The following is a 24390-nucleotide window of genomic DNA, read 5'->3' on the forward strand; positions in this document are numbered from 1 at the left end:
TCATGATCTGCCCATCTTGGCCTCCAAAAGTGCTGGGATTACTGGCATGGGCCACCGCACCCAGCCAGGTCTCCATTTTCTTTGGCTTCAACAGCTACAACAATACAGAAAAATCATGGGCCCCTGCTTTTGTTCCAGATGATAATCTAACATTAACTTCAAATGTTTCCTAAGTGCAATATAAATAAAAATCAGCTCCCACCAAGCTGCAGAAAAGCCCCTAACATGATTCATCCTGATAGATAGAATGTGCTTATCTCATTGTCTATGCACAGGAGTAATTAATGAATAACATTTGACAAGAGTGATGTCAATGGACAACAACAATGCAGCAAGATATGCTTTTGAAATAGCTGGGGTGAAAAGAGAACTTGGCTGCCTATCAAAGAAGAAAGCATTTGAAGTTCAATTGCTGGGCATGCTAAACATTTAATTTCTTACCTGTTCTGGAATTCCAATAGTTCATTGTTGATTTTTTCAATATTCACCTCTGACCAAAGAATATCATAATAGCTATTTACAGTTTCTATGACACTGTTGTACAGAGTGTATATTTTCTGTAGAAGATTTAGTTGCTTCTTTATTTCAAGAAGCTGAGGATACTGTGTAACTGGCAGGCCAAAAAGCTCCTCTCCTCCAGTATATGTGATGTATTTCCGATAGATATTATCAAATTGGTTCTAACAAAAACACAAGTGAAAATTCATCAAAATGATTTATACATGAACAAACATGCAAATGAAAATATAAGACTGGCAAACAAGCAAGCCAGAGATGTATGATATCTGGGCACATGTAAATAGGAATACTAAGTTGGCATAATTAATTCATAGAAACCACTTCTAATTGTAATCCTATAAAATCATATTTTTAATGCAAGTACATACCATATTCCACAATAGCGCTCTCTATCTTACAAAGAAGAAAATATAAGTGTGTTTAAAACACAACAAGGTTTCATTGTTTAGAAAGTCATAGAAACTAAAAAGATTACCTGAAACATAACAAGCCTGTCACTGGCTTCCTGGGGCTTCAAGCCGCTAGCCATTGGACCATTCTGAACAAAAAGTTAAAAAAAAATAGAATGAAGTGTTTGCATATAAATTTCATGAACTCAAAGTATTTAAATATTAAAGTTAGGTTTCATCCATGATAGGAAACTTAGTTTTTATTTGTTAGAAAAAAAAGAGCCTTACAAAGTGATTTATTTGGAAATATTTTTCCAGTCTAAAAAAGGCAAATTAATGCCAGAACTTACCTTAGTCAAGAAACTTAAGATTAAAAATATGTATTATTCATTTCTTAGGTAACATAGGCAAACAGGAGTCAATGCCTATTCTATAAAGAAGCAAATATAAAGTCTGCTTTTGAGCTAAATGCTATCATATAACTCATAGATTTTTATCATTCTAATACACACTTGTAAAGTGGCCCATAATCTTAACATTCCAATCAGAGTTTCCTACATTAGAAAACCTTAAATATGTGGATTTCTGTGCTTCTCCATCCATGGAGTTGGTACATGGGTCCAATCTTCTAACTTTATTAATTTTGTGGTTTATTGTGCTACTAGTTAATTGGTACAAATTTTACCCTAAACTCTATATAATAATTTCCCTTCTGTAGCGCACTATAATTGCCTAGAGATGGGTCTCGTTACACAACATATTTACATTAGAAGATTCAGTACTTAAATATATATGGGTAAATAAAATATGGACTCCATGGGGGCGGGGCTCGATCTGTCTTATCCTCTACTGTGTAGTCAGCACCAAGGACAGGGCCCAGCACTTGGCTGGGCTCTATATTATTTGTGGAACCAAGCAACGCTGTGGAAAGGAGGACAATTATAACTACATGTGAATAGTACTTTTCTACATAAATTTAGAATGCTACCAAACAACTTCAGTAACAGACCAAATTATACAGTGTTCGCACTTTTAAATTTATCATTTTCTGTTGAAATTATTATGTATGAACTCTGATTTGGTTAGGCTTTGTGTCCCAACCCAAGTCTCATCTTGAATTGTAATCCCCATAATCTCCATAATCCCCACGTCTCAAGGGAGAGACTAGGTGGAGGTAACTGAACCATGGGAGTGGTTTTTCCCATGCTGTTCTCTTGCTAGTGAGTGGGTTCTCATGAGATCTGATGGTTTTATAAGGGGCTCCTCCCCCTTCACTCGGCATTCTCCTTCCTGTTGTCTTGTGAAGAATGTGCCTTGCTTCCCCTTCACCTTCTGCCATGATTGTAAGTTTCCTGAGGCCTCCTCAGCCATGCAGAACTGTGAGTCAATTAAACCTCTCCTTTATAAATTACCCAGTCTCGAGCAGTTCTTTACAGCAGTGTGAAAACAGACTAATACAAACTCTAAGGGGAAAGGATTGTGAAAAGAAAATGTTTTTCTCTCTCATGCAAATAAAATTCCCATTCCTTTGGAATTCCTAGGAAGTTTCATAGAGTTTTACCCATAGTTTTTAGACAACTACATTTCACATGCTCTATTCACTCATCCCCAAAAATGCAAACAGAGAAAGCCAGAGACATACCAAATCATAGTCCAGATAAAACTGGTGACAATCTTGAAGGAATACCTCCACAGCACTAATAAGCTCTTTCTTGAAACTGGGCTGCAGTGACACTAATTCATTCTGGACTTCGCCAGCACGTGTCAGCAGCTTCTCCCAAGCATAGTGCAGTGTATCAACTTTGTCCATCTCGTCCCTTGCTATTAGAAGTCTGTACCTGTTAAGCAGGGCATAAGATTCCTTAAAAAAAAAAAAAAAAAAAAAAAAAAGAAGAAAAAAAACTTAATTTTGGCCAGTCAGATGCATAAATGTACACATAGTCATTTATTAAATGATAAGAATGGAAAATACCAGAATAATAGTGAGAGTTCTAGTTACTCTACCTTAAACTGCAAGAGGTTAACTGAGCAACTGAGCCGTTCAGCTTTAGTTTCCTCATCTATAAAATGGGAAAATCTTCTGACTGCTTCAGAGGATCTTTGAGAGTATTTAAAAATATCATTTTAAATGCTTTTTGAAAACGATAAACCATTAGACACATAAAAGATATTTTGACTTAGGTCCCCAAATTGTGTTGGATGACTACAAAATTATATCAAGTAAATGAAAAACAAAATAATTTAACTTCTAATATTGGAATAACAAAATAAATCAGGGTTTTAACTCTGCCTGATTTCACATGATTGATAAGAGGTTCCAATAGTAAGACACAAGGGAGGGTTCTTGAATCAGAGCCTTCAGCATGTAAAATCCTGGACGGCTTTCTTCACTAAAAGATTAAAATGAGGCTAAGGTTGGTTTTCATAAGAAAGAATTTTCTCTAAATATCCCTAGTCTCTTCTCCCACCATTACTCCTCCCCATAGAGGTGGAATGAGGGCCTGATGGTTAATTTGAGGCAAAAAGAATTGTTGATTTGAGCAAGCATAGCCCCGTGCCTTTCTCTCTCTTCCCTCCCTCTCCGTGGAGGCATGTCTGTGGTCTGCACCTCAGTTCCATAAACTGGATCAGGGCTATACAAAGCCCTGCAGCTTTCCAACACTGTCTCTGATGGATGAGGATGTATAATAATCGTGGAATTTAGTATTCACTATCTTATAACGTGTGTGTGTTTGGGGGTATGGAAGGGAGGGGAATAACTGGAGTAATACACTAAATTATGTCTTCCAAATAACTTCCATTAGGTATAAAGGTGATGTTTTGATATTGTCTACTTGATTCTACTTTCATTCTTAATTCCCAGGTGGGAGAAAACAGGATTGCCAGTTACTGTACCTCCTCTTCATACTCAAGGGTCTCGCCTGATCCTGCACAAAGAAAGGTCTCTATGCCTTGATGTTTCAATCCAAGGAGAGCAGGATGGACCATGTGATCCCCCTGGCCCAGCACAGCAGAAGTGAAAATGTGTAGTAGTGTGTACCATTTTCAGGGTAATGTGAAATTTTTCAAAATTCAAACAGGGATGCAGAAAATGGGAGACTAGAGTCTGATCTGGACCATCGGAGTATAAGTACAGACATTCCAATTATGGTGTGATGAAAAGATGATGCTTTTACAACTGGAGATTTTTAAATTCTACAATTATACTAGCCTCATTTAAAAATAACAAATATAGTGACCCATTTCTGATAAGACATTTTCATCTGGAGGTTAACATCGCCCCCCAACCCCACAGAGCCACCATGGCTGAGAAGTTCTTTTCCTTAATGTCTCCACTCTTGGGTCTTTGTCAACAATCACAAGTGGCAAATACAATTTAAAGACATGCACCATCAATTCTGATTATGAAAAGTTATTAATGATATTAATAATTCATACTCTTATGTCATCTCTAATAATATAAGTATTACAAGACGAATAAAAAATGGAATTCAAAATTGCACACACATACACAGACATGAAAAGAAGCTGGAAAGAAATATACCAACACCTTGGTATGTACTTGATTGATAAGATTATGGTAATTTTGAAATTTTATTTTATACTTTTGTTTTGTGTTTTCTGATTTTTCTGCAATGCTATTTTTTAATTAGGGAAAAATAGTTGTTTTTTTTTTTTAAAAAAAAGGCTGTTGCTAAGAGTGATTTTGCTGGTGGCTTAACATGAAATTTCTAAGGAGACACCTTAGAAAGAGATGATGTTTACTCAAGTGAATCTATTTAAGGATGTCTGCTTGTAAAGCAATTAACTGTCTTTTTTGCCACTGCTTACATTACACTATGTATGTTGATAATATTATAATTAATAAGTCAATAAAAGCAGACTTCACTGCAAAAAAAAGACATTTTCATCTGGAAAAGATAGTATGATATGGTATACAAATAAAAGTAATGTGCAACACTGATCAAATTATGTAACTTCTTTGACCCTCAGTGTCCTTATGTGAGTAGGAGCCATAGTAAGGCTGAAATGAGTTAATGCATATATGGACACTGTTAGTGCCCCATCCAGGTCCTGGTTACCAGCTGGTATTCCCATCCCCGACTACTGAGAATGCTGGCTATCAGGACTGCAGCTGTCCGCTTCCCGGGAAGATTTTCCTCAGCTGAATGTGAGCCTTCTCATGGAGAGGTTATAGCCAATTTCCCACTGACTTAGGAGTAGAAAGGGTAGTCTCCTTTGCATGAAGGAGGGCCCAACTCAATAGATGTTGTAGAGCGCCCATGGGATCATTCTGAAGTTAGTCCACAGCTGACTGGCTTCCTTTCCTGATTCCCTCGCTCCCCTTCTTTAGTGAACACTCATCAATAAATCACTCGCACAGAAATCTTTATCTTCTGCTTTGAAGGACCTTAGGTGACATGTGAAGGCAAGAACTGGTCCATGGAAGGCATGCTATAGGGGTTCAGTATCATCAACAATATTGAAAGTATTGTCTCAGTTTAGCAACCATTTAGTAACTTCACTCCAGACCCAGTCAATATTTCAGCTAATAGTATTGAACATGTAGAATATTTCCATAATGAACAAATGATCATTAGTTACCTCAATAGGTCCTACTTGAAAATCAATGGAGATTTGCTGCTCCCTTATTTCTTTCAGTGCTGCCATTGCAATCCGAATATCGTCTAGGTCCTTAATTGGACGATTTAGTTTCTTATTGAATTCTTCAATAAGCATAAAAATGTTTTCCATCTCACTCCGGTATTTTTTGTTACAGTGGCGTCCAATGACAACCATCCAGGCCTTTGTCTCAGCAGTCAGGGCAAACTTCAAGTCAACTGTAAAAACCCAAATGTCTACAGTTCAGTTTTAAAAACTCAAACCGGTACGAAAAGTCAAAGTGTCGCTGTTCTCCAGTAGTAAATACATTACAGTGTATAACCCTCTAACCCATAAAAAATTGAACTAGAAAAAAATAATAATTTTTCCTAGTCATTATATATTCATTCATTTTATAAAGTTTGTTTTTACAACAATTCAATACACATGTCAAAATGCTTTTTTTTTAAAAGCACATATCAGAACCCTCTGGGATAATCCTCAAATGTTTGTTATTGTTACTTATTAAATAAAGGGTAAATTCTAATTCAAAATATAACACACATCTTTCTCTGACTTAGCCTTTTTTTTCAAGGTTTAGCAGCAAAGTGTTCAAAATAGTCCAGAATCAATAATTATACAGAAGGACATTTTTAAAAAATCTACAAATTGGTCTTTTAGCTTGAGGCCCATAAAGTCAGTCTTTAAGACAGGTAGAACTCTCTGGAATACTAACCTAGGTAAAGGGACAGAACAATGCTGGCTGATTGATATAACTATATGAAAGAAAATGAACCAACCTGTGTACAGAGCAATGGGACCCACACAGATATATTCAGGCTCAGCATTAATTTCCTGCTCTAGGTTTTGGAAATAGAGGATCTGGGACTCAAATTCAGAGAGCAAGGGGCTCTGTGTAATAAATGTTTTAATGGCTTCTTCTTTCCCCTTTTGCCAAATGTGATTATAGCGTTTGAAGCAATCCATGGATGCAATAACTTCCTGAATGCAAATAACAACAGATTTATGTTAAGAAGGAAGAATCTGGAATGGCACGATGATATAAGTGAATATTTACCAACTGCTGATGGTTCCTATGGATTTATTAAAATGTTGAGTGAACTGTGTGATTATCTGGAAATGCCAAAGAACTGAACTGGGACTATATACAATAGTGTGGACAGTGGCCCAGGGCTAGTAGCAGTTTCACTGTTATCATCCCTAGCCAAATGGGAGAGGAGCGGTTTCTAGAAACTAGAAGAGAGTCCTTGAAGATGCTGTGCACAGGACCCTCTTGCTTGGAGCTGAGCCTTAGGTCAAAAACCACAGCTCAAGGTCCCACTACAGGGAGGGTGCCATGGAAAACATCCTCTGAGGTCATTCTCCTCTGTCCCCGCTCCCCTCAGATCTCCTCAAAGCTTCTTCATTGACTGAACCCACTGGAAGCCTCAACGGGAATCTACTGACATGTTGCCTAAGGTCAGATAGGTGGAGGGGGTGGAGATTAGATCTTAGGGGCATGAAGGACAAACAGAACATAGCCAACATCACTCCAATGAGAGATTGCCTGGAATCACATAAAATGTATAAATTCATATAACAAGAATTGACATCTGAACAATACTGCATCTTACCAAGCAGGAACACAGTGCATGTTTCCATATCTTGTCATCTTTTTCAAAAATTTCTTATTAAGTTTTAGGGTAGTCTTCATAGAGACCCCAGATACTTCTTATTACACATGTTTCTAGGTATTTTCCAATGATGTTGTCACTGTAAACAAGATCTTTTCCACTATTATTATAACTGGCTATGAATGGCATATACATTTTTAAAAATTTATTTGTAAATGAACAGTCTAGTTTGCTAACCAAGTATGCATCTGTAAAGATGAAATGACTCTCTGGCAATTGGTAAATAGCGGATAGTATTGATTTAATGCAGAGGTCATGTTTTCAAATGCTATTTTTCCCAGCAAAACAAATGCTACTGCTTTGTACCAGCTAAAGCAGCAAGCCACAGAGGAGTACAGCCCTGTGAGCTACACCCCCTCCATCACTTCTTCCTTTTGGACTGATTTTGCTACCACCTGTCTTAAGAATATCTTTGCATATTGTTTTCACTCATAAGTTAGTGCTTAAAAAATGTTTTCTCATGGACATAGAGAGCAGAATGATAGATAATAGAGACTCAGAAGAGTCAGATTTCTCATCAGCTTCAGAAGGGAGGGTGATGAGAAATTCGCTAATAGATGCAATGTACATTATTTGGGTGATGGATACCCTAAAATCCCAGACTTGGCCACTATGCAATCTATGCATGTAACACAATTGCACATGTATCCCATAAATGTGTACTAATAAAAATAGATAAATAAATAAATACCAATCAAAGCAGAAAGAACAACAAGAAAGAAAGAAAGAATGAATGCAGAGTTTGGCCTGTTTTTTGTAGAGTTTATTTTTGCTTCTACGCTCCACAACCTCAACTGTTCCTTTTCCCACTTCTACCAACCTTCTTTCATCTTTTATAGTAAAGTTCTGTAATTACTATAGTGTTATTAAATGTGTGAATATTTTACTATGATTGTTACTGTTAATATTTTACTATGATTATTATTGTTTTTATTACTACTCTGGTTACAAATTGCATAGATTTTGTGTCTGCCTCAATCTTGTTTTTCTCATAATCCCTATTATTTAATATTAAATATGCAACTTCTCAAAACAGGATGATTTTCAGGAACATGTTTATTGTATTCTATGAAAAAATCATATAATTATCTTCCCATTGATGACTAACTTAACTCTTGTTGGGCCACAATTTCTTTTTCAGATTAGCCTCTTGGATTTACTTGGTAGACAATTGAATCATCTACAAATAACTAAAATTTTGTCTTTTCTTTTCTATTTAATTTTTTTGTTGTTGTTTATTTATTTTCGTAGAGACAAGATCTCAGTGTGTTACCCAAGCTGGTCTCAAACTCCCGGCTTCAAGTGATCCTCTCATCTCGGCCTCCTAAAGTGCTGAGATTACAAACATGAGCCACTGCGCCTAGCCAAAAAATTTGTCTCTTCATTTCTAATTCCTTTGTGAATCAAGTTTTTCCACTGCCTTATATTATAATTTCAGAGTCACATCTGCATGAAAAATAAATTTAACTGATAAAGAATAACAAATGCAATTATTTGAAATAATTGAGCATTACAGGATTCTAAATGGTCTGATTATTTTAAGTAAATTGCACCAATCTGCACCAAACCAAGAAGCAGTTCCACTCCAACTCCCTCAGAGCCTCAGGTTTAATGGATGGTGATACTTCCCATCCATTAAAATGCAGAAAGCTAAACCTATCACTGCCTGTCCCAACCACAAATGATTCGTTTGCATGAACTGAAGTGTTGACATGCAGACCGAGAATGCATTGCAACAGCATGTAGACGTAATCACATATGTATGATGGTTTGAAGAATTAATTACAGATTATTGAAGATTCCCAGAAATGGGTAGAAGTTCCAGAATGTGGAGCTCTCTCAACACCCAAGCTTATAATATTAAGAATATACCCTAACTAAATATGTTGGAGGGTATTCTTTTATGTTAAAGTGTTTGTCTTTATTAAATTAGAAGTTTTTCACATGGAGGTAACCTAGATCTCGAAAGGAAAATGACCTCAATAGGAAAATTAGATGAACTACACATGTAGAGTTGTTCTGATTATGTAACCAAGGTTATTTTGATTGTTTGGTCCAGCTCAATGTAGTTTGTTTGTTTGTTTGTTTTGAGATGGAGTCCCACTCTGTCACCCAGGCTAGAGTGTAGTGGCACCATCTCAGCTCATTGCAACCTCTGTCTTCTGGCTTCAGGCAATTCTTATGCCTCAGCTTCATGAGTAGCTGGGATTACAGACATCCACCACGCAGGCCTGGCTAATTTTTGTGTTTTTAGTAGAGACAGAGTTTTGCCATGTTGGCCAGGCCGGTCTCAAACTCCTGGCCTCAAGTGATCCCTAACCTTGGCCTCTCAAAGTGCTGAGATTACAGGCATGGGCCACCACATCCAGCCTCAGCTCATCTTTTCAAGCCAGGTTGTGTTATAAGCTGATGACCAACCTATGGGCGTGCTAAAGGCAGGTTGGGTTTACACTCTAATCCAATCAGCTACAGCAACAGGAAAGGGGCAGGGATCATAGGATTTTCTGTGGTTGAGGCAGAATCATTCAGAAAGGTCTATGGCTGTGAAGGGCTGGCTATATCTAATACTATGACTAAGAGTACATATATTCTCCCAGAAACAATTTGGCTATCCTATAAATCTGGAGTAAGTTCTTCAAGTTGTTATAAATGCCAACCTTTTCTACTATTTTAAGAAAACTAATATCTGAGCATTTCCTTCATATAAAAGCAAATGTAATAAAAGTGACACAGGGGCCGGGAGCGGTGGCTCATGCCTGTAATCCCAGTACTTTGGGAGTCCCACGCAGGTGGATCACCTGAGGTCAGGAGTTCGAGACCAGCTTGACCAACATGGCAAAACCCTATCTCTACTAAAAATACAAAATTAACAGAGTGTGGTGGCACATGCCTCTAATTCCAGCTACTCAGGAGGCTGACAGGAGAATCGCTTGAACCTGGGATGCAGAGGTTGTAGTGAGTCAAGACTGTACCATTGCACTCCAGCCTAGGCAACAAGAGTAAAACCTCTTCTCAAAAAAAAGACACAGAGATAAGTATTTTGTTGCCAGCACTGTGTGTTAATTTTAACTATGATTTCTTACTCTTAGATTTTCATAATAGCAGTTGATCATACTAGAGAAACTAGTGGATCTTATTGCTGATTTATTTTATTTTATTTTCTAGGAATACTGAGATACTTGAAAATGTTTCTGAATATTTATTGTTATCATGGAATACTTTGCTTACCATTCAGTATAGAGCCTAATAATCTAAGTACTAAATAAATATTTATTGAGTTATATGAATACTGTCCCTAGGGGAAAATTAAATACAGGACCTTCGATATATTAAGAAAGGAAAATTAAAAGTGAATAAATGCAAAAGATGTCCAGTTCCCTTGGGAACACATTAAAACTAAACTTAATAGTATTTCCTCACATTGTTACAGCAATGGTAGCTTTTCAGAGTGCTTTCAAATGAATGTAACTCATTGTATCAAAACTGAGGAATAGAAAAATGCACTCACTGAACAACAACTATTCCTTACACACTGGGAAACATTATTAACAAGTCAACAAGTCTTACTGGCCATGTGAATTAGAAGAGTTTTTTTTTAAAAAATAAAAGATGACTTCAGGGTTTTACATCCTTTTGTCTGTAAAATAGATTTGCATGAACAAAAAAGGGGAAGTTGAGAGGAGATTATGTTGAAAGAAAAAATTGCCTTGAATGTACATTCATTTCCAGTTCAAGTTTGTATTGATAGTACTAATATCTTCTTTATTCTCAGTTTCATCTAATTTCTATGTGGCAATATAAATAAATTTTTATCTGATATTTTATAACATTTGCCTGACTACTCAAATATGAAAAAATGACTACAAACCTTATTCTGTTTCAAATATGTTAGTATCATTGGTTCTTCGAAGGTGAATTATAACAACAGTCTGACTTGTAGTTTAGAACATTTTAGATTTTTTTTAAGTTAGATTCATTTGCATTAAGATACTAAAGGCATTAAACAAAACGCAGTATGAGAGTAGGAATAATTTTCTTTCACCTTGCAATCTAGAATGAAAGATCTTCAGTTAGATAAACATTTGCTGAGCACACACAAGATGCCATTAGCTGTCCCCAGAAAGTACAGTGGGTGAGACCCAGGCTACATACAGAACAACCTTGTGATGATCACCCTCACACAAATGCATGTTGCAAAGTAAAAGGTCTGGCTGCCAGACCCTCTTGACGTACCTTTTTGGTGGAGTTGATAATTGTGCTAAGTACAGAAACTAATTTTACAATCTCTTTGTTTTCAGAAACATTCTTATAATAGTTCTTGGTTTGCACGGGAATGGGTAAATTTACAGATGCTATCTCCAAGGTATCTAAAAAGAAAAAAAGAAGAGAAAACTTTACACTACTAGCAAAAGATGTACTTTTAGAAGATGAGGATATTTCTGTAATAGTAAAGCAAGGACTTCTGAAAATCTTCTCCTTTATAAAAGCAATGAAAATAATGGAAAGAATTGTCAATGTCAACTTTTCAGGTCTCTGTAAATTCATCAAACCTTGCAATAATCCAGAAAGTGTTTATTCAAGAACAATGCTGAATCTTGGTGACAGCAGCAAGTTTTGTGGTGTTTTGACTTGCTCTAGTCCCACTGCCGCTCTCTGGCTACAGGGCAGCCGGGTAGCCTTGAAAAACAGCAGCCTTACAACCATTACTGGAGGAAAAAAAAAACCCACCAGTAGCCTAGCAGTCCCTGGAAGGGCCAGCCTGGGCTTGGAGCTCCTTAGGGAGCTCCATAGAATTCTCACTCTTTGAGCTGTCTGGGAGCTCCCTGGAAAAGCCTTGTTCAAATAGTTAATTTTTATTTGACCTGATTCAGAACTCTCTGAGAAAAAAAGTCCTACCCCCAAAGCATTTGTCAAAAGACTATCAGCAACAATTGCTTAACTTCACAGCTGCCTGAGGCAATGATATTAGTTGAGGGCAAATAAGAGATTGGCCAAAGAAGTTAAAAATCTGGGGAATGAGAAGAATGAAGTCAGTAACATGGCTGAATAAGAAGGTCCTGGCTCTCCTTCCACCCATGGACACACCCAATACACATCTATTCTCAGATCAGTCCCATCTGAGAGAAAGTCAGAGACCTAGGGAGAGCCTCCTACTTATGTTATAACCAAAAACACATCCCCATCAAATGGGCAGGAAAAGTAGAGACACACTTGGACACGGATCCTGCCCTGGGCACTGAACCAGAGAATTGGGAAAGGAATCTGCAACACACAGCTTCTCTCTGTGGAAATGAGACTTTGGACCTCACATGTATCACCATAACTCTTAAGGTTCCCCATGGCTCTTAATTCAGCAGCTCTGAGAGTGGAGTGGATTAGACACACAAGAGTCTCCCTAGACCACAAGAAAACAGTGAGGGCTTCACACAGGCATGAAGCACTTACAGAGGCTTCATTCCGCAGAAGTTGTGCAGAAATGGGGCTTTAAAACCATGGCCCCTTGTTTCTCCCTCACACCAAGTGCTCCAACATTTACAGCTTCCACCCAAGGGACTACATTCTAAAACTCCCATCTCTGGGAGCAGACGGGACTGGCATTTCTGTGTCTCTCTAAACCACAGGAAGAAGCGGCCATTTAATATGAGCACATAAGCACTTCAACAGACTTTGTCCCCCAGGAGCAGTGCAGAGAAGGGGCTTAAAAAACACAGGTTTCTGCTTCTGTCCAGAAGGGGTTAATGCTAGGCACTGAGTATCCCAACTTCTGCAGCCACCTCCCGAAGGACTCAATCGTAAACCTCTTAGCTACTTGAAGAAAGGGCATTAGGCATACGTGAATGTCCCTAGATCACAAAACAGAAAGGAAGTGTAAATGGACATGGAAACACTACCAGGGGCTACACCCCCTCAGAACAATGCAGAAAAGGATCAAGAATGTGCAGCTTCCATTTTCTTTCTGGGAAGGGGCTTCTGGCACACCCCCTAGTGGCTACTTGATGGCCTGGCTTCTAAAAACCATACATCAGAGAGCTAATGAGGCAAACAAACAGGACCCCTCCAGCAGCTGGAGCCAGAGCTCAGCACTTCATGAGTTTTCCCTCTGGCTCACCTAGTGATAAGCCTAGGCCTAGCCATTCTTTCTGGAAGGAGTTATGACATGCACCAAGTGCCACAACTTCTATAGCTCCTACCCAAAGGACTGTCTCTTTAATGATCTAGCTAGCTCTGGGAGTCAGTGGGTCTTTGCACTTTTGAGTAGCCATAGACCATGGAAAACAAAGAGGTGGATGTACAACGGGCCAATTTCTATCACATATCTCCCCAGAATCAGATGTTGCAGCCTGAACATGATTGCAGGCATTTGCCACAGATCCTCTCTCTGGCTTAATGCAAAGAACTGAAGATAAATGCCTGTGCTCAGCTTCACTGTGAAGACAGGAAAACTTGGAGCATGCATTCAACATGCCAACATTTCCAGCTACATCTAGAGGATCTGGCTCCTACCTTACCAATCTTAGGGGTACTGACAGGACATATCATATCCGAACCTCCAGGGTAGGGGGGACAAAAAACAGAGAAAGCAGTCTGGACAAACACTAAGATTACAGAGGCATCTTGAAATCTCTGGCTAGTCAAAGTAGTGAGATCCTCCCACATGAGGTCAGTCTGACAAGACTGAAAGAGGTAGCTGTCTTTTATAATACACAGAAACCAACACAGAGGGTCAAAGAAAATGAACAAAAACAGGGAAATACAGTTCAAATAAAATAAGAAAATAAACCTCCAGAAACTGTTCTGAGTGAAGTGGACACATGTGATTTATCTGACATGGAATTAAAAATACAGATGCTCCTTGACCTATGATGAGGTTACATCCCAATAAATCCATCATAAGTCAAAAATGCACTTAATACCCTAGTAAGCCTATTATAAAGTTAAAAAATTGTAAGTCAAACTATTCAAAGTACAGATGCTCCTTGACTTACTATAAAGTTACATCCTGATAATCCCATTAAAGTCAAAAAGAACTTTTTTTTTGACTTGGTGAAGCCAAACCATTGTAAGTCAGGCACCATCTGTAATATTCGTAAAGATCCTCACCAATATCAAGACAGAAATACAAAAACAAACTGAGAACTTCAACGAAGACAGAAAGTAAAAAAGCACCAAACAGCAAATATAGAACTGAAGAATGCTATAACTGAACACAAAAATTTAATAGTTTCCACAGAAGACTAGATCAAGCAGAAGGAGAAAAAAAATCAGTGAATTCAAAGAGAGGTCACTGAAAAATCATCCAATCTGAGGAGCAAAAAATAAAAAGAATGAAGATATCTTAACAGACTTATGGGACACCATCAAGAGGAACAACTTATGAATTATTGGCTTGCCAGAAAGAGAAAAGAAAGAGAGAGGAAACATACTCAGTGAAATAATGGCAAAAACTTCCAGGCCTGGGGGAAGAAATAGAAAGCCAGCTCCAGGAAGCCCAAAGGACATTAAATAAGATTAATTCAAAAACACTCACACCAAGACACATTATAATGAAATTGTCAATAGCTAAAGATAAAGAAAGAGTTCATGTTGAAAGTAGCAAGGGAAAAGTGTTTCATTATATGTAAGAGAACATTCATAAGACTATCAGTAGATTTCTTAACAGAAGCCTTGCAGGTTAGAAGGGAGTGAAGTGATATATTCAAAATACTGAAATAAAATAACTGCTAAGAATACTATATCCAGCAATAATATCTTTCAAAAACAAAGGGATGGTATAAACTTTCTCATACAAACAAAAGCTGAGAGTTTATCACCACAAGACCCACCTTACAGGAAATGCTAAATGGAGATTAAGCTGAAGGAAGAAGATATTTATTAATAACATGAAAACATATGAAAATGTAATACTCACTGATAAAAGTAAGTATATTGGCAAATCCAAAACACTCCAATACTGTAATGGTGGTGAGTAAATCATTAATATTTCCAGTAAAAAAGTTAAGAGGCAAAACTACTAAAAACAACTAGAGCTACACAAATTTATTAAGAGATACAAATTATAAAAATGTGTAAAGTGTGACATCAAAAAACTTAAAATGTATAAGGTGGGGAGTAAAAGTATATAATTTGTATATGCAATCAAAATTAAGTTGTTACCAACTTAAAATAGCCTATAATAAGTATAACATGTTTTATGTAAGCCTCAGAGTAAACACAAAACAAAAGGCTACAACAGACACACAAAAGAAAAAAAAAGAAAAGATCCAAAATATATCACTATAGAAAGCTATCAAACTGCAAAGGAAAAAAGAAACAAAGGATCTACAAAACAACCAGAAAACAATTAACAAAAAGGCAAGAGTAAGTCTGTACCTATCAACAATTACTTTGAATGTAAATGTATTAAATACGCCAATCAAAAAGCATAGAGTAGCCAAACGGATTAAAAGATCACAAAAAGACCCAACTATACGCTGCTTACAAGAGACTCATTCCACCTTAAAGTTCACTCATAGATTGAAAGTGAAGGGATGAAAAAATATAGTTCATATAAATGAAAACACAAAATAGACTTCAGATCAAAAAGTGTAAAAAGAGACAAAGATCATCATATAACAATAAGGGAATGAATTCTTCAAAATGATATTATAATTGTAAATACATATACACCCAACATTGGAGCATCTAACTATATAAAGCAAATAATAAGAGATCTGAAGAGAGACACAGACTAGAACAGAATAACAGCAGGGGATTTTAATACCCTACTTTCACGATTGAACAGATCATCTAAACAGAAAATCAATAAAGAAATACTAGACTTGAACGACACTTTAGACCAAATATACCTAACAGACAGAATATTCCATCTAACAGAAACAGAATACACATTCTTCTAGAGTGCATACAGAATACTCTCTATGATGGATCATATGTTAGACCACAAAACGAGTCTTCCTTAACAAACTTAAGATCAAATTATAACAAATATCTTTTCCAAACCAATCGTATGAAACTAGAAATCAATCAGAAAAAAAATCAAACAGGAAAAATCATGCAAATGTTTTAAATATGTGAAAATAAAACAATATGCTTCTAAAAAAAACTTCTCAAATCAGATCAAAGAAGTAATTAAATGAGAAATTTTTAAACATCCTGAGACAAATGAGAATGGAAACACAACATATCAAAACTTACTGGATTCAGCAAAAGCAGTTCTAAGAGGAAACAGTATAGCAAAACGAACAGCTAAGTCAAAAAAGGAGAAAGATCTCAAATACATAACCTAACGTTACAACTCAAAGAACTAGAGAAAGAAGAACAAACAAGCCCAAAGTTAGCAGAAGGGAGGAGATAAAGATAAGAGCATAAACAAATGAAATAGAGACTAGAAAAACAATAGAAAAGATCAATGAAGCGAAAAGTTGTTTTTCTGAAAAGCTACACAAAATTGACAAATCCTTAGCTAGACTAAGTAAAAAAGAGGACTCAAGTAAATAAAATTACAAATGAAAGGAGATATTACTACTGATAACCCAAAAATACAAATTATCATGAGAATGCTAAGAACAATTTTGTGCCAACCTAGAAGAAATGAATAAATTCCTAGAAACATATAATTAATCTACCACGATGGAATCAAGAATAAATTGAAAATCTGAACAGACCAATAGTAAGAAAAAAGATCAAATCAGTAATTTAAAGTCTACCATCAAAAGAAAGCCTACCACCAGATGGTTGCACAGCTAAACTCTACCAAACATTCAAAGAACTAATACTAATATTTCTCTAGCACTTCAAAAAATTAAAGAGAAGGGAATACTTCCAAACTCATTTTACAAGGCCAGCATTACCCTGATACCAAAGCTAGTCACACACACTACAATTTTTAAAATCTACAGGCCAATATCACTGGTGGACATAAATGCAAAAATCCTCAACAAAATCCTAGCAAACTATATTCAACAGTACATTTAAAAGATCATTCGTCATGATTAAGTGAAATTTATCCCCTGGATGCAAGATTTGTTCAATATATGCAAATCAATAAATGTGATTCACCATATTAACAGAAGTCAACTAAAATGATGATATTAAAATACATGGACTTTGATACTTTGTCAACTTCAAATTGGCTCATAGATTAATATTCTGATCTAAAATAAATTGAGAATTACATGGAGGGGTTAAAAAACATTTAAGCTCAATGAATGTTGATTTACAATGCCTCTTTTAAAAGACTAAAAGAACATTTACCTTGAAGTTCATTTTCTCCTATTTCAACATCAGAATCACTGTCTTCATTACTCTGCAAAGCAGCCATTTTTCTTTCCTGTATCTTTTTCTACAATGTAAAAGGATATTTTTCAGCTCTGTCCCATCTGTAAAAGAAGTGGTTTCCACATGAAACCATTCCTGCACCCCACACCCACCTTGGACAGCAGTTCGCTGCTCCACTGTCTGACCCCCTTAGGGACACTGATGATGCACTCCACGGCTTTGTTCAGGGTCTGCTGTACATCTTCCAGGGCAGGGGCCATGACGATGTTGGGAATGGCCAGAGTGATGCTCGCCCGGAAAATGGGCAGACTATTCTGCTTCATGTTAGAGGCACTGTTACTGTCTGAGTTCACCCAAAACAAGGAATAATTCACATTTTTAATTTAAAATAAGATTTGCTTCCTTTGTAACCATAAGAATTAAAACAATACATAATAGCTATAAAATCTGATAAATACTTGTTGAATGAATGAGTCAATTAAAACTCATGGAGGATCTGGTATTGCTGAATATAACAAAGCAGTTCAGGGGAACCCAAGGCACTTTTTGCTGTTTACAGCTTCTTGGAATACTCTCCACAAAGAAACCCACTGTGTGGGATCAGGCTAAATTATAAACACTTCTCTAAAATATTAAAGATGATTCTTCCAAATAACAGGATGCCAACAAATTAGTTAAATGTAACTAAGTAAGCCAGGAATGAAGAACAAGACTATCGGCATAAGCCAAAGTTAGAATAAATAACCACTTTGGAATTTCAGATAAAACATAGATCTTTCCTACCATGGTGTGTATAATCCAAATGTGGAGTAGTTTTAAAAAATGGAAAAGAAACAAAGCACAATTTGCCATTCATATTGAAGGAGCTTTAAAGGTGGAACACAGGTATAGATATGTAGATATAGACATGTATGTATCATACATAACTTTACATCATACATAACTTTATGTAGTTGCAAATATCTGTAATACAAAAGCTGATAAATAATTATGATTGAATATTTAGCCTATCAGCCAACATTTATTAAGTTCTAATAATAACCCTGTGTCAAAAGAAAGAACTATCCTCCATCTTGAATGAAGTAAAACATAATACTCCATGGCACCAAACAAACAAACAAAAATCTTTCAGAGTTTCCACTTTTATTTACCCACTTTTAATTAAATATTAAAGATGTTTTCCTTCAAATGCCAATATTCAAGATACATAAAAAGATTTTATTATCCTATTATTTGAGTTTTCATTAATTAATATTATTTGTTTTCTTTTTACCATTTTTAACTTAAAATTTAATTTCAGGATGCCTCTAGATTTGACGGATTTTTGTGGCCCACCTGAGAAATACATCACCTGTTTCTGAACTGTGCTGAGGAAAAGACGATGCTATTGAAAATGAGGAAACCAGCTAGAAAGTACTAAATTAGCATAAAAATAGTAAAATACATATATATCCTTTGAAGAGTGTGACATTAGTAAGATGTTTCCACTTTGTAAGACTGGCTGACAAACCTAATGATTTAACAATGAAAGAATCTTTTCCATATAACTTCTTTTAAAGTATGTACCTTTTTCTTTCACCAATTAAAATAATTTTATATATTTTCATCTTATTACAAAAAGACTAAACGTACTACCAATTTTCATGTTATTAACAAAAGCTTAAGCAAACTGTTTAACCTCCCTGTGCTGTGCTCTAGTTCTCTGATTTAACATGAGAGTAAAGATAGTATCTACTTAATAGAATTGTTGGGATGATCAAGTTCATAATGTTTAAAATTACAAGAAGGCACTAAATAAACGGCGGATATGGCCAGGTGCAGTGACTCACGCCTGTAATCTTTGGGAGGCCGGGGCGGGTGGATTGCCTGAGCTCAGGAGTTCGCAACCAGCCTGGGCAACGAGGTGAAACCCCGTCTCTACTAACATACAAAAAATTAGCCAGCCATGGCGGCTACTCCCAGCTACTTGGGCAGCTAAGCCAGAGAATCACTTGAACCCAGGAGGCGAAGGTTGCAGTGAGCAGAGATCGTGACACTGCACTCCAGCTTGGGAGACAGGGCAAGAATCCGTCTCAAAAATAAAAATAAAAATAAAAAAATAAATGATGGATATTTTTAATTATTTAATTTTAACAGGAACGTATGCATGCATGCGCGCGCGCACACACACACACACACACACACACACACACAACACACACACCAGCAACTATGCCTGATCATTCACTAAGCAAACCATATGAGATTATTACCCCGGAAGTTAATTGTGTGAGAGGAATGAATGCGTTTGCGAATGGCCTCTAGTGTATTCCTTGTAACTTTCAGAAGAGCATCCATGTTCTGATGGTTGAAATGAGAGAGCAACTCGCGGGCTTCTTCCTCTAACATCTCAGTTTCTTTCTTTTTCCTCGTGACTGTCGTCAAAAACAGGGCATCGGCTCTGGCATTAATGAATGATGTCAAGGTGTCAAAATTTCCTTCTTCTCTTTTTGCTGTTACAAGATGAAAGAGATAGCGATAAGTTAGATGGATGGATGGATGGATAGATAGATAGATGGATGGATGGATGGATGGATGGATGGATGGATGGATAGATAGATAGATAGATAGATAGATAGATAGATAGATAGATAGAATCATCTGTTGCAACTAAAGGATAAATTACATGCAAGTTTAATATCACTTAAACCTCACACTTCTTAGGAAGTGAGGACATCAAAAAGTAGGAGGAGGAAATCAGGAATCAGATGGATTGATGGAGGCATCTCCTTCTCAGTATGAGAAAACAGCCAACAAGAGAGGCAAGAACTGAAAAAGCTACACTGGCCCCCAAGGGCCTGGGTTCTGGTGCTACCTCCCACCAATAGCCCTAAAACTTTGGGGGGATAATTTCCCTTCTTCATATCTCAGTGTTCTCCTCTGTCCTGCAAAAGGTTTGCTCAGTCTAGATGCTCTCTGAGGGGAATTCCAATCAATCATCCATCCAATTCTATTGATAAGGTAAAATAAAACACCCACCCATACATAAATGCAAAGAAAGCTAACAAGGGCCAATGAAAAGTGCATGTTTGCACAGTTTAACCAAAAGTAGTAAGAATTAACAACATAGAGTCAATAAAATATGTTCAGGGCCATAATTTCAGATTTATACACATCATTAGAAAATTGAAAGGATGTTTTATAGAAGTATGAAATTAATTGCTATGTAGAAAATTCAGTTTTAGTTTTTAGTAAATATCATAGAAAAACAAGACCCTTTCATTACCCCATCTCTTACCTGAATTTTCATTTTTGTAATTAATATTATTTTCATTGGATATTTTTTCACTTTCTTCTTTAGATAAAACTTCCACATCCAGCAACATATTTACAAGCTCATTGACTGCCTCCTCCACTAATGAGCTTTTAAAATGTAGTATTTGTGCACCATTTACACAAAGATCCTAACCAAAAAAAAAAAAAAAAAAAGATAGCACAGTGGTATATTGTTTATCTAGCTCTTGAGAGCACAGAAGCAGCGGAAGGAATGCTGTGGCTCAGCCTCCAGGTGAGATTTTAGCCCCAGTGATGCTTGGCCACATCCTTCACACTAGCACAGGCCAGGCGTCCTGTAAAGGAAATTGTTAAGGACAAGGGAACCAACTGGATGAGTGTAGATGGACCAGAATTACAGGCACTTCTCCATCAGTAGAGAAAACACCTTCAAAAGCCATCAGCAGCCTCTCTTCCCATCACATTTCCTTCATATCACATAAATCGGATCCAGCCACCCTTCTTTCTCTCCTTGTCTTTGCCAACAAACCATAGTCATCCCCTCATTAATTTCAAAGACATTACCCAGCCCTCTAACTATATTGTACATTTCTTAAGAATGGATTTAACAAATATAAACTAACATGATTTGGGGCATGGTGATCAATTCTGGAGGAGACTAGGTAGACAGATAGTTATAGACGGATGATACAGACAGAATCACTGATTTACCACCTAGTCGGAAAGTAAGCCCATGAAACAACAGACTGTCAGTTAGGCACAGTGTCCAGCTCCATTCCAAGTTCCAGCATTACACATCTTTAAACTTATATGGCTTGAAACTAGGATTCAAATCCTTGCTCTCCATGATCCTGAAAATCCTTCTCAGTCTCAATTCCCTCATATGTATAATGGTGATAATAGTAGAACTCACTGTAGTTTTTGCAAGTATTCCATAAAACAAATGCAAGTAAAACACTAAGAGCAGTGCCTGGCATAAAGTAAGCACACAAGAAGTGCTCGTTGTTATTACTGGTTGGAAAATCACAAACATCCACAAAACCTAAATATTTGCAAAGGTCAGTCATCTCATTCTATGTAAACTAACTCCTCAGTTCTCTGAGAGAACACTAATATTTTTTAAAGTCTGAATCTTAAGTCCTCTGACTCTACCTTGGAGAGAAACACACATGTGGTCTCCATTCTCAGGGCCAGCTCTCACAAGGAATCCTCAAGTAACTTGCAACTCTTCCAGTCCTCTCAGTAACACAAACACGTGTTTGAAATCATAAAATTCCTTTGTATTGAGGGTTCTAGAAGATGAGATTGATAACCTCCCAAAGACTAATATAGTTCCAACAACATTGTTTACATCTCTTAACTCTTTCTCTCTGTGAGAAGGTATAACCATAAAAATGTAAACAGCATAGAAATTAACAAAGCGGAATATAAACACAATGAGGAAAAAGAAGTAATAAATAGACTCATTAAAATATCCCCTAGGACAAATAAAATAAATGAAAGATGCTGGCTCTACTTATCCTGCTTCATTTCAACAACTAACCTCCATGATGACACCCAAAAGCTGAAACCCACTAAAAGGGCCTGTCTTTGAATCCTGAATGGTGTCCTCCTTGAATAATCAGCGTGGAGCTCCACCATTTCCTCATTCCCATGATGCTTCAGCTTTGGCAAACCAGGAATCCACTAGATGCCACGTCTTCTCCAGGTCTCTTCACCCTTACTCCCTGGTTCATGCCCTCTCCTAACATGATTTCACACTTCAATCATTATTTTGCTAATATCCTTCACTCCATCACTCTCTGAACCTTCCACTGCCCCACCCAGGAGAAGCCCAACCCAAATGAACCAGGTGACCTACCCTTTCCACCAGCATGCATAGGTCATGGTGATGCAGATGCTTGGCACTGGGAATTCATGGTCCCCGAACTCAAACTGGCCCCTAATGCTACTTGGGAATCATTCTACATGACTATAGCCACTTCCCTCTACCAAGCTTCATAAGAGCTGTGTCTTCAAATCCCTGTGTCCTCAAGTTGTTATACCATCCTTCCTTATCATACTCAAAGAATGACCCTGATTTCTACAGCACAAAGCAAATAGAGGTCATGACACAGGGACTCAAACAACTCCCACTACACTCATGCAGAAGACAAATCGGCCTCCATCAGGAGCCCCTTTTCCTCTTGTTTCAGTGAATGCAATCATTCTCCTTTTATTCAAAGCTAACTCTACAACTTGAGCTCTGAATCACAGCTTCTCTGGCTTCCTCAGAAACCAAGCCTACCCCTTTCTTCCTCTCTATTGATTTTCCACCTGAGCATATGAATACCCAATGTACTTCAACTCAACACCTTTCTCCAGCTGCAACATGCTTCCACTTCAGAGCCTTTGCACATGCTATTCTCTCTGCCTGGCATGTTCTTCCCCTAAAATGTTCACATGGCTTGCATTCTCACTCCCTCCCTTCAAATCTAACCACAGACGTCATCACTGACCATGGACATAAAATCACAACTTTCTGTCAGGTAACTCCTTTTCTCCATCATCCTTTTCATTTTTCTCCATCATCCTTTTCATCTTTCTCCATCACTGAATTATGAAAAATAAACAAATTCAAGAGAAATGATTTACTAATACCTATATTGGTAATCAAAAATCCAAATCCAAATTGGGTTCCACGATTTTGCTACTTAAGCTAAAAGTAGGAAACTATAATGAAACAGTGTTTGTTGGAAGTAAAATTGGTACTACTGCATTGCTGGTGGCATTCTAAGTTGGTAACATCCCTTTGAAAAGCAATTTTGCTACCAATATCAAGAGCCATCCAATAAGGCCATACTCTCTGACACAATAATTTTATTTTGGGGGAGGGAATAATAGTAAAGGAGAAAATACATGATACATGCATATATTCACTGCAGCTCTTGACGAATTAGCAAAACTTTGGAAGCCATCTAAAGGTTCAGCAATAAGAAACTGGTAAGTAAATTACAGTATATCAACACAGTAGAATATTCTGAAGGCACCATTAAAAGGCTGCCTATGAAAGCCATGTAGCAACATGAAGAATATTTTGTGAGGAAATGCTAACTGGGAGAAAAAAGTACTATTCAAAACCTGATATATATGGAGTAGAGATCACATCTTTATTAAAAAGCTTAAAATGCATTAATATTATAATAATGATGGTATACTTGATTAAAATACTAGTTTCTTTCCATTTTTAAAATATTCTAAGACTTTCTTTTAAATTGAAAACAAGTGTATTTTTATAAAACAATCATCAGAAAAGGGGTAAGAGTAAAACCATGGAGGCAAGCGATTTCTCAGAGGAAGAGATCGTTTCTTAAATGATCCAGAAGAACAAGGGAAGGGTTAGGTGTACCCACAGTTAGTGAATGTGAGGAGGAGGGACTAGAAATTTCTAACATGTAGACAGTAAGTTTTGAGTATAAAATGACTTAATATAACCTGCCATTCATGCAGAAAGGGGTGAACACAGCAGGCCTGAAACTGTTCTCCTTAGAAAGTCCTGCTTGGGAGGTGGTACCTTGGCCAGTGTCTGTAAGCTTGGATTTTGGGAGAGTTCCCCCTGTTGCCCTGCTGATAAAGATAGTTCGCTGTGCCTAAAC

The 24390-nt window shown here is 37.0% G+C and overlaps 1 protein-coding gene across 1 annotated transcript in view; it reads right to left on the reverse strand.

Moving 5' to 3' along the window:
- DNAH5 (dynein axonemal heavy chain 5) overlaps window positions 1-24390 on the reverse strand; it is a 252364-nt gene that overhangs the window by 173150 nt on the left and 54824 nt on the right. Inside the window, exons 18-27 of the mRNA XM_025388138.1 lie at window positions 20760-20925; window positions 19735-19974; window positions 17635-17825; window positions 17459-17546; window positions 11438-11571; window positions 6311-6512; window positions 5514-5749; window positions 2551-2769; window positions 995-1057; window positions 442-680 (exon numbers count right to left, since the gene is read on the reverse strand). Of these exons, the coding sequence (XP_025243923.1) occupies window positions 442-680; window positions 995-1057; window positions 2551-2769; window positions 5514-5749; window positions 6311-6512; window positions 11438-11571; window positions 17459-17546; window positions 17635-17825; window positions 19735-19974; window positions 20760-20925 (1778 nt within the window). The remainder of the gene's footprint in view (window positions 1-441; window positions 681-994; window positions 1058-2550; window positions 2770-5513; window positions 5750-6310; window positions 6513-11437; window positions 11572-17458; window positions 17547-17634; window positions 17826-19734; window positions 19975-20759; window positions 20926-24390) is intronic.

Source organism: Theropithecus gelada, chromosome 6 (genome assembly GCF_003255815.1).
Source record: "Theropithecus gelada isolate Dixy chromosome 6, Tgel_1.0, whole genome shotgun sequence".
In the NCBI taxonomy this organism is placed as follows: domain Eukaryota; kingdom Metazoa; phylum Chordata; class Mammalia; order Primates; family Cercopithecidae; genus Theropithecus; species Theropithecus gelada.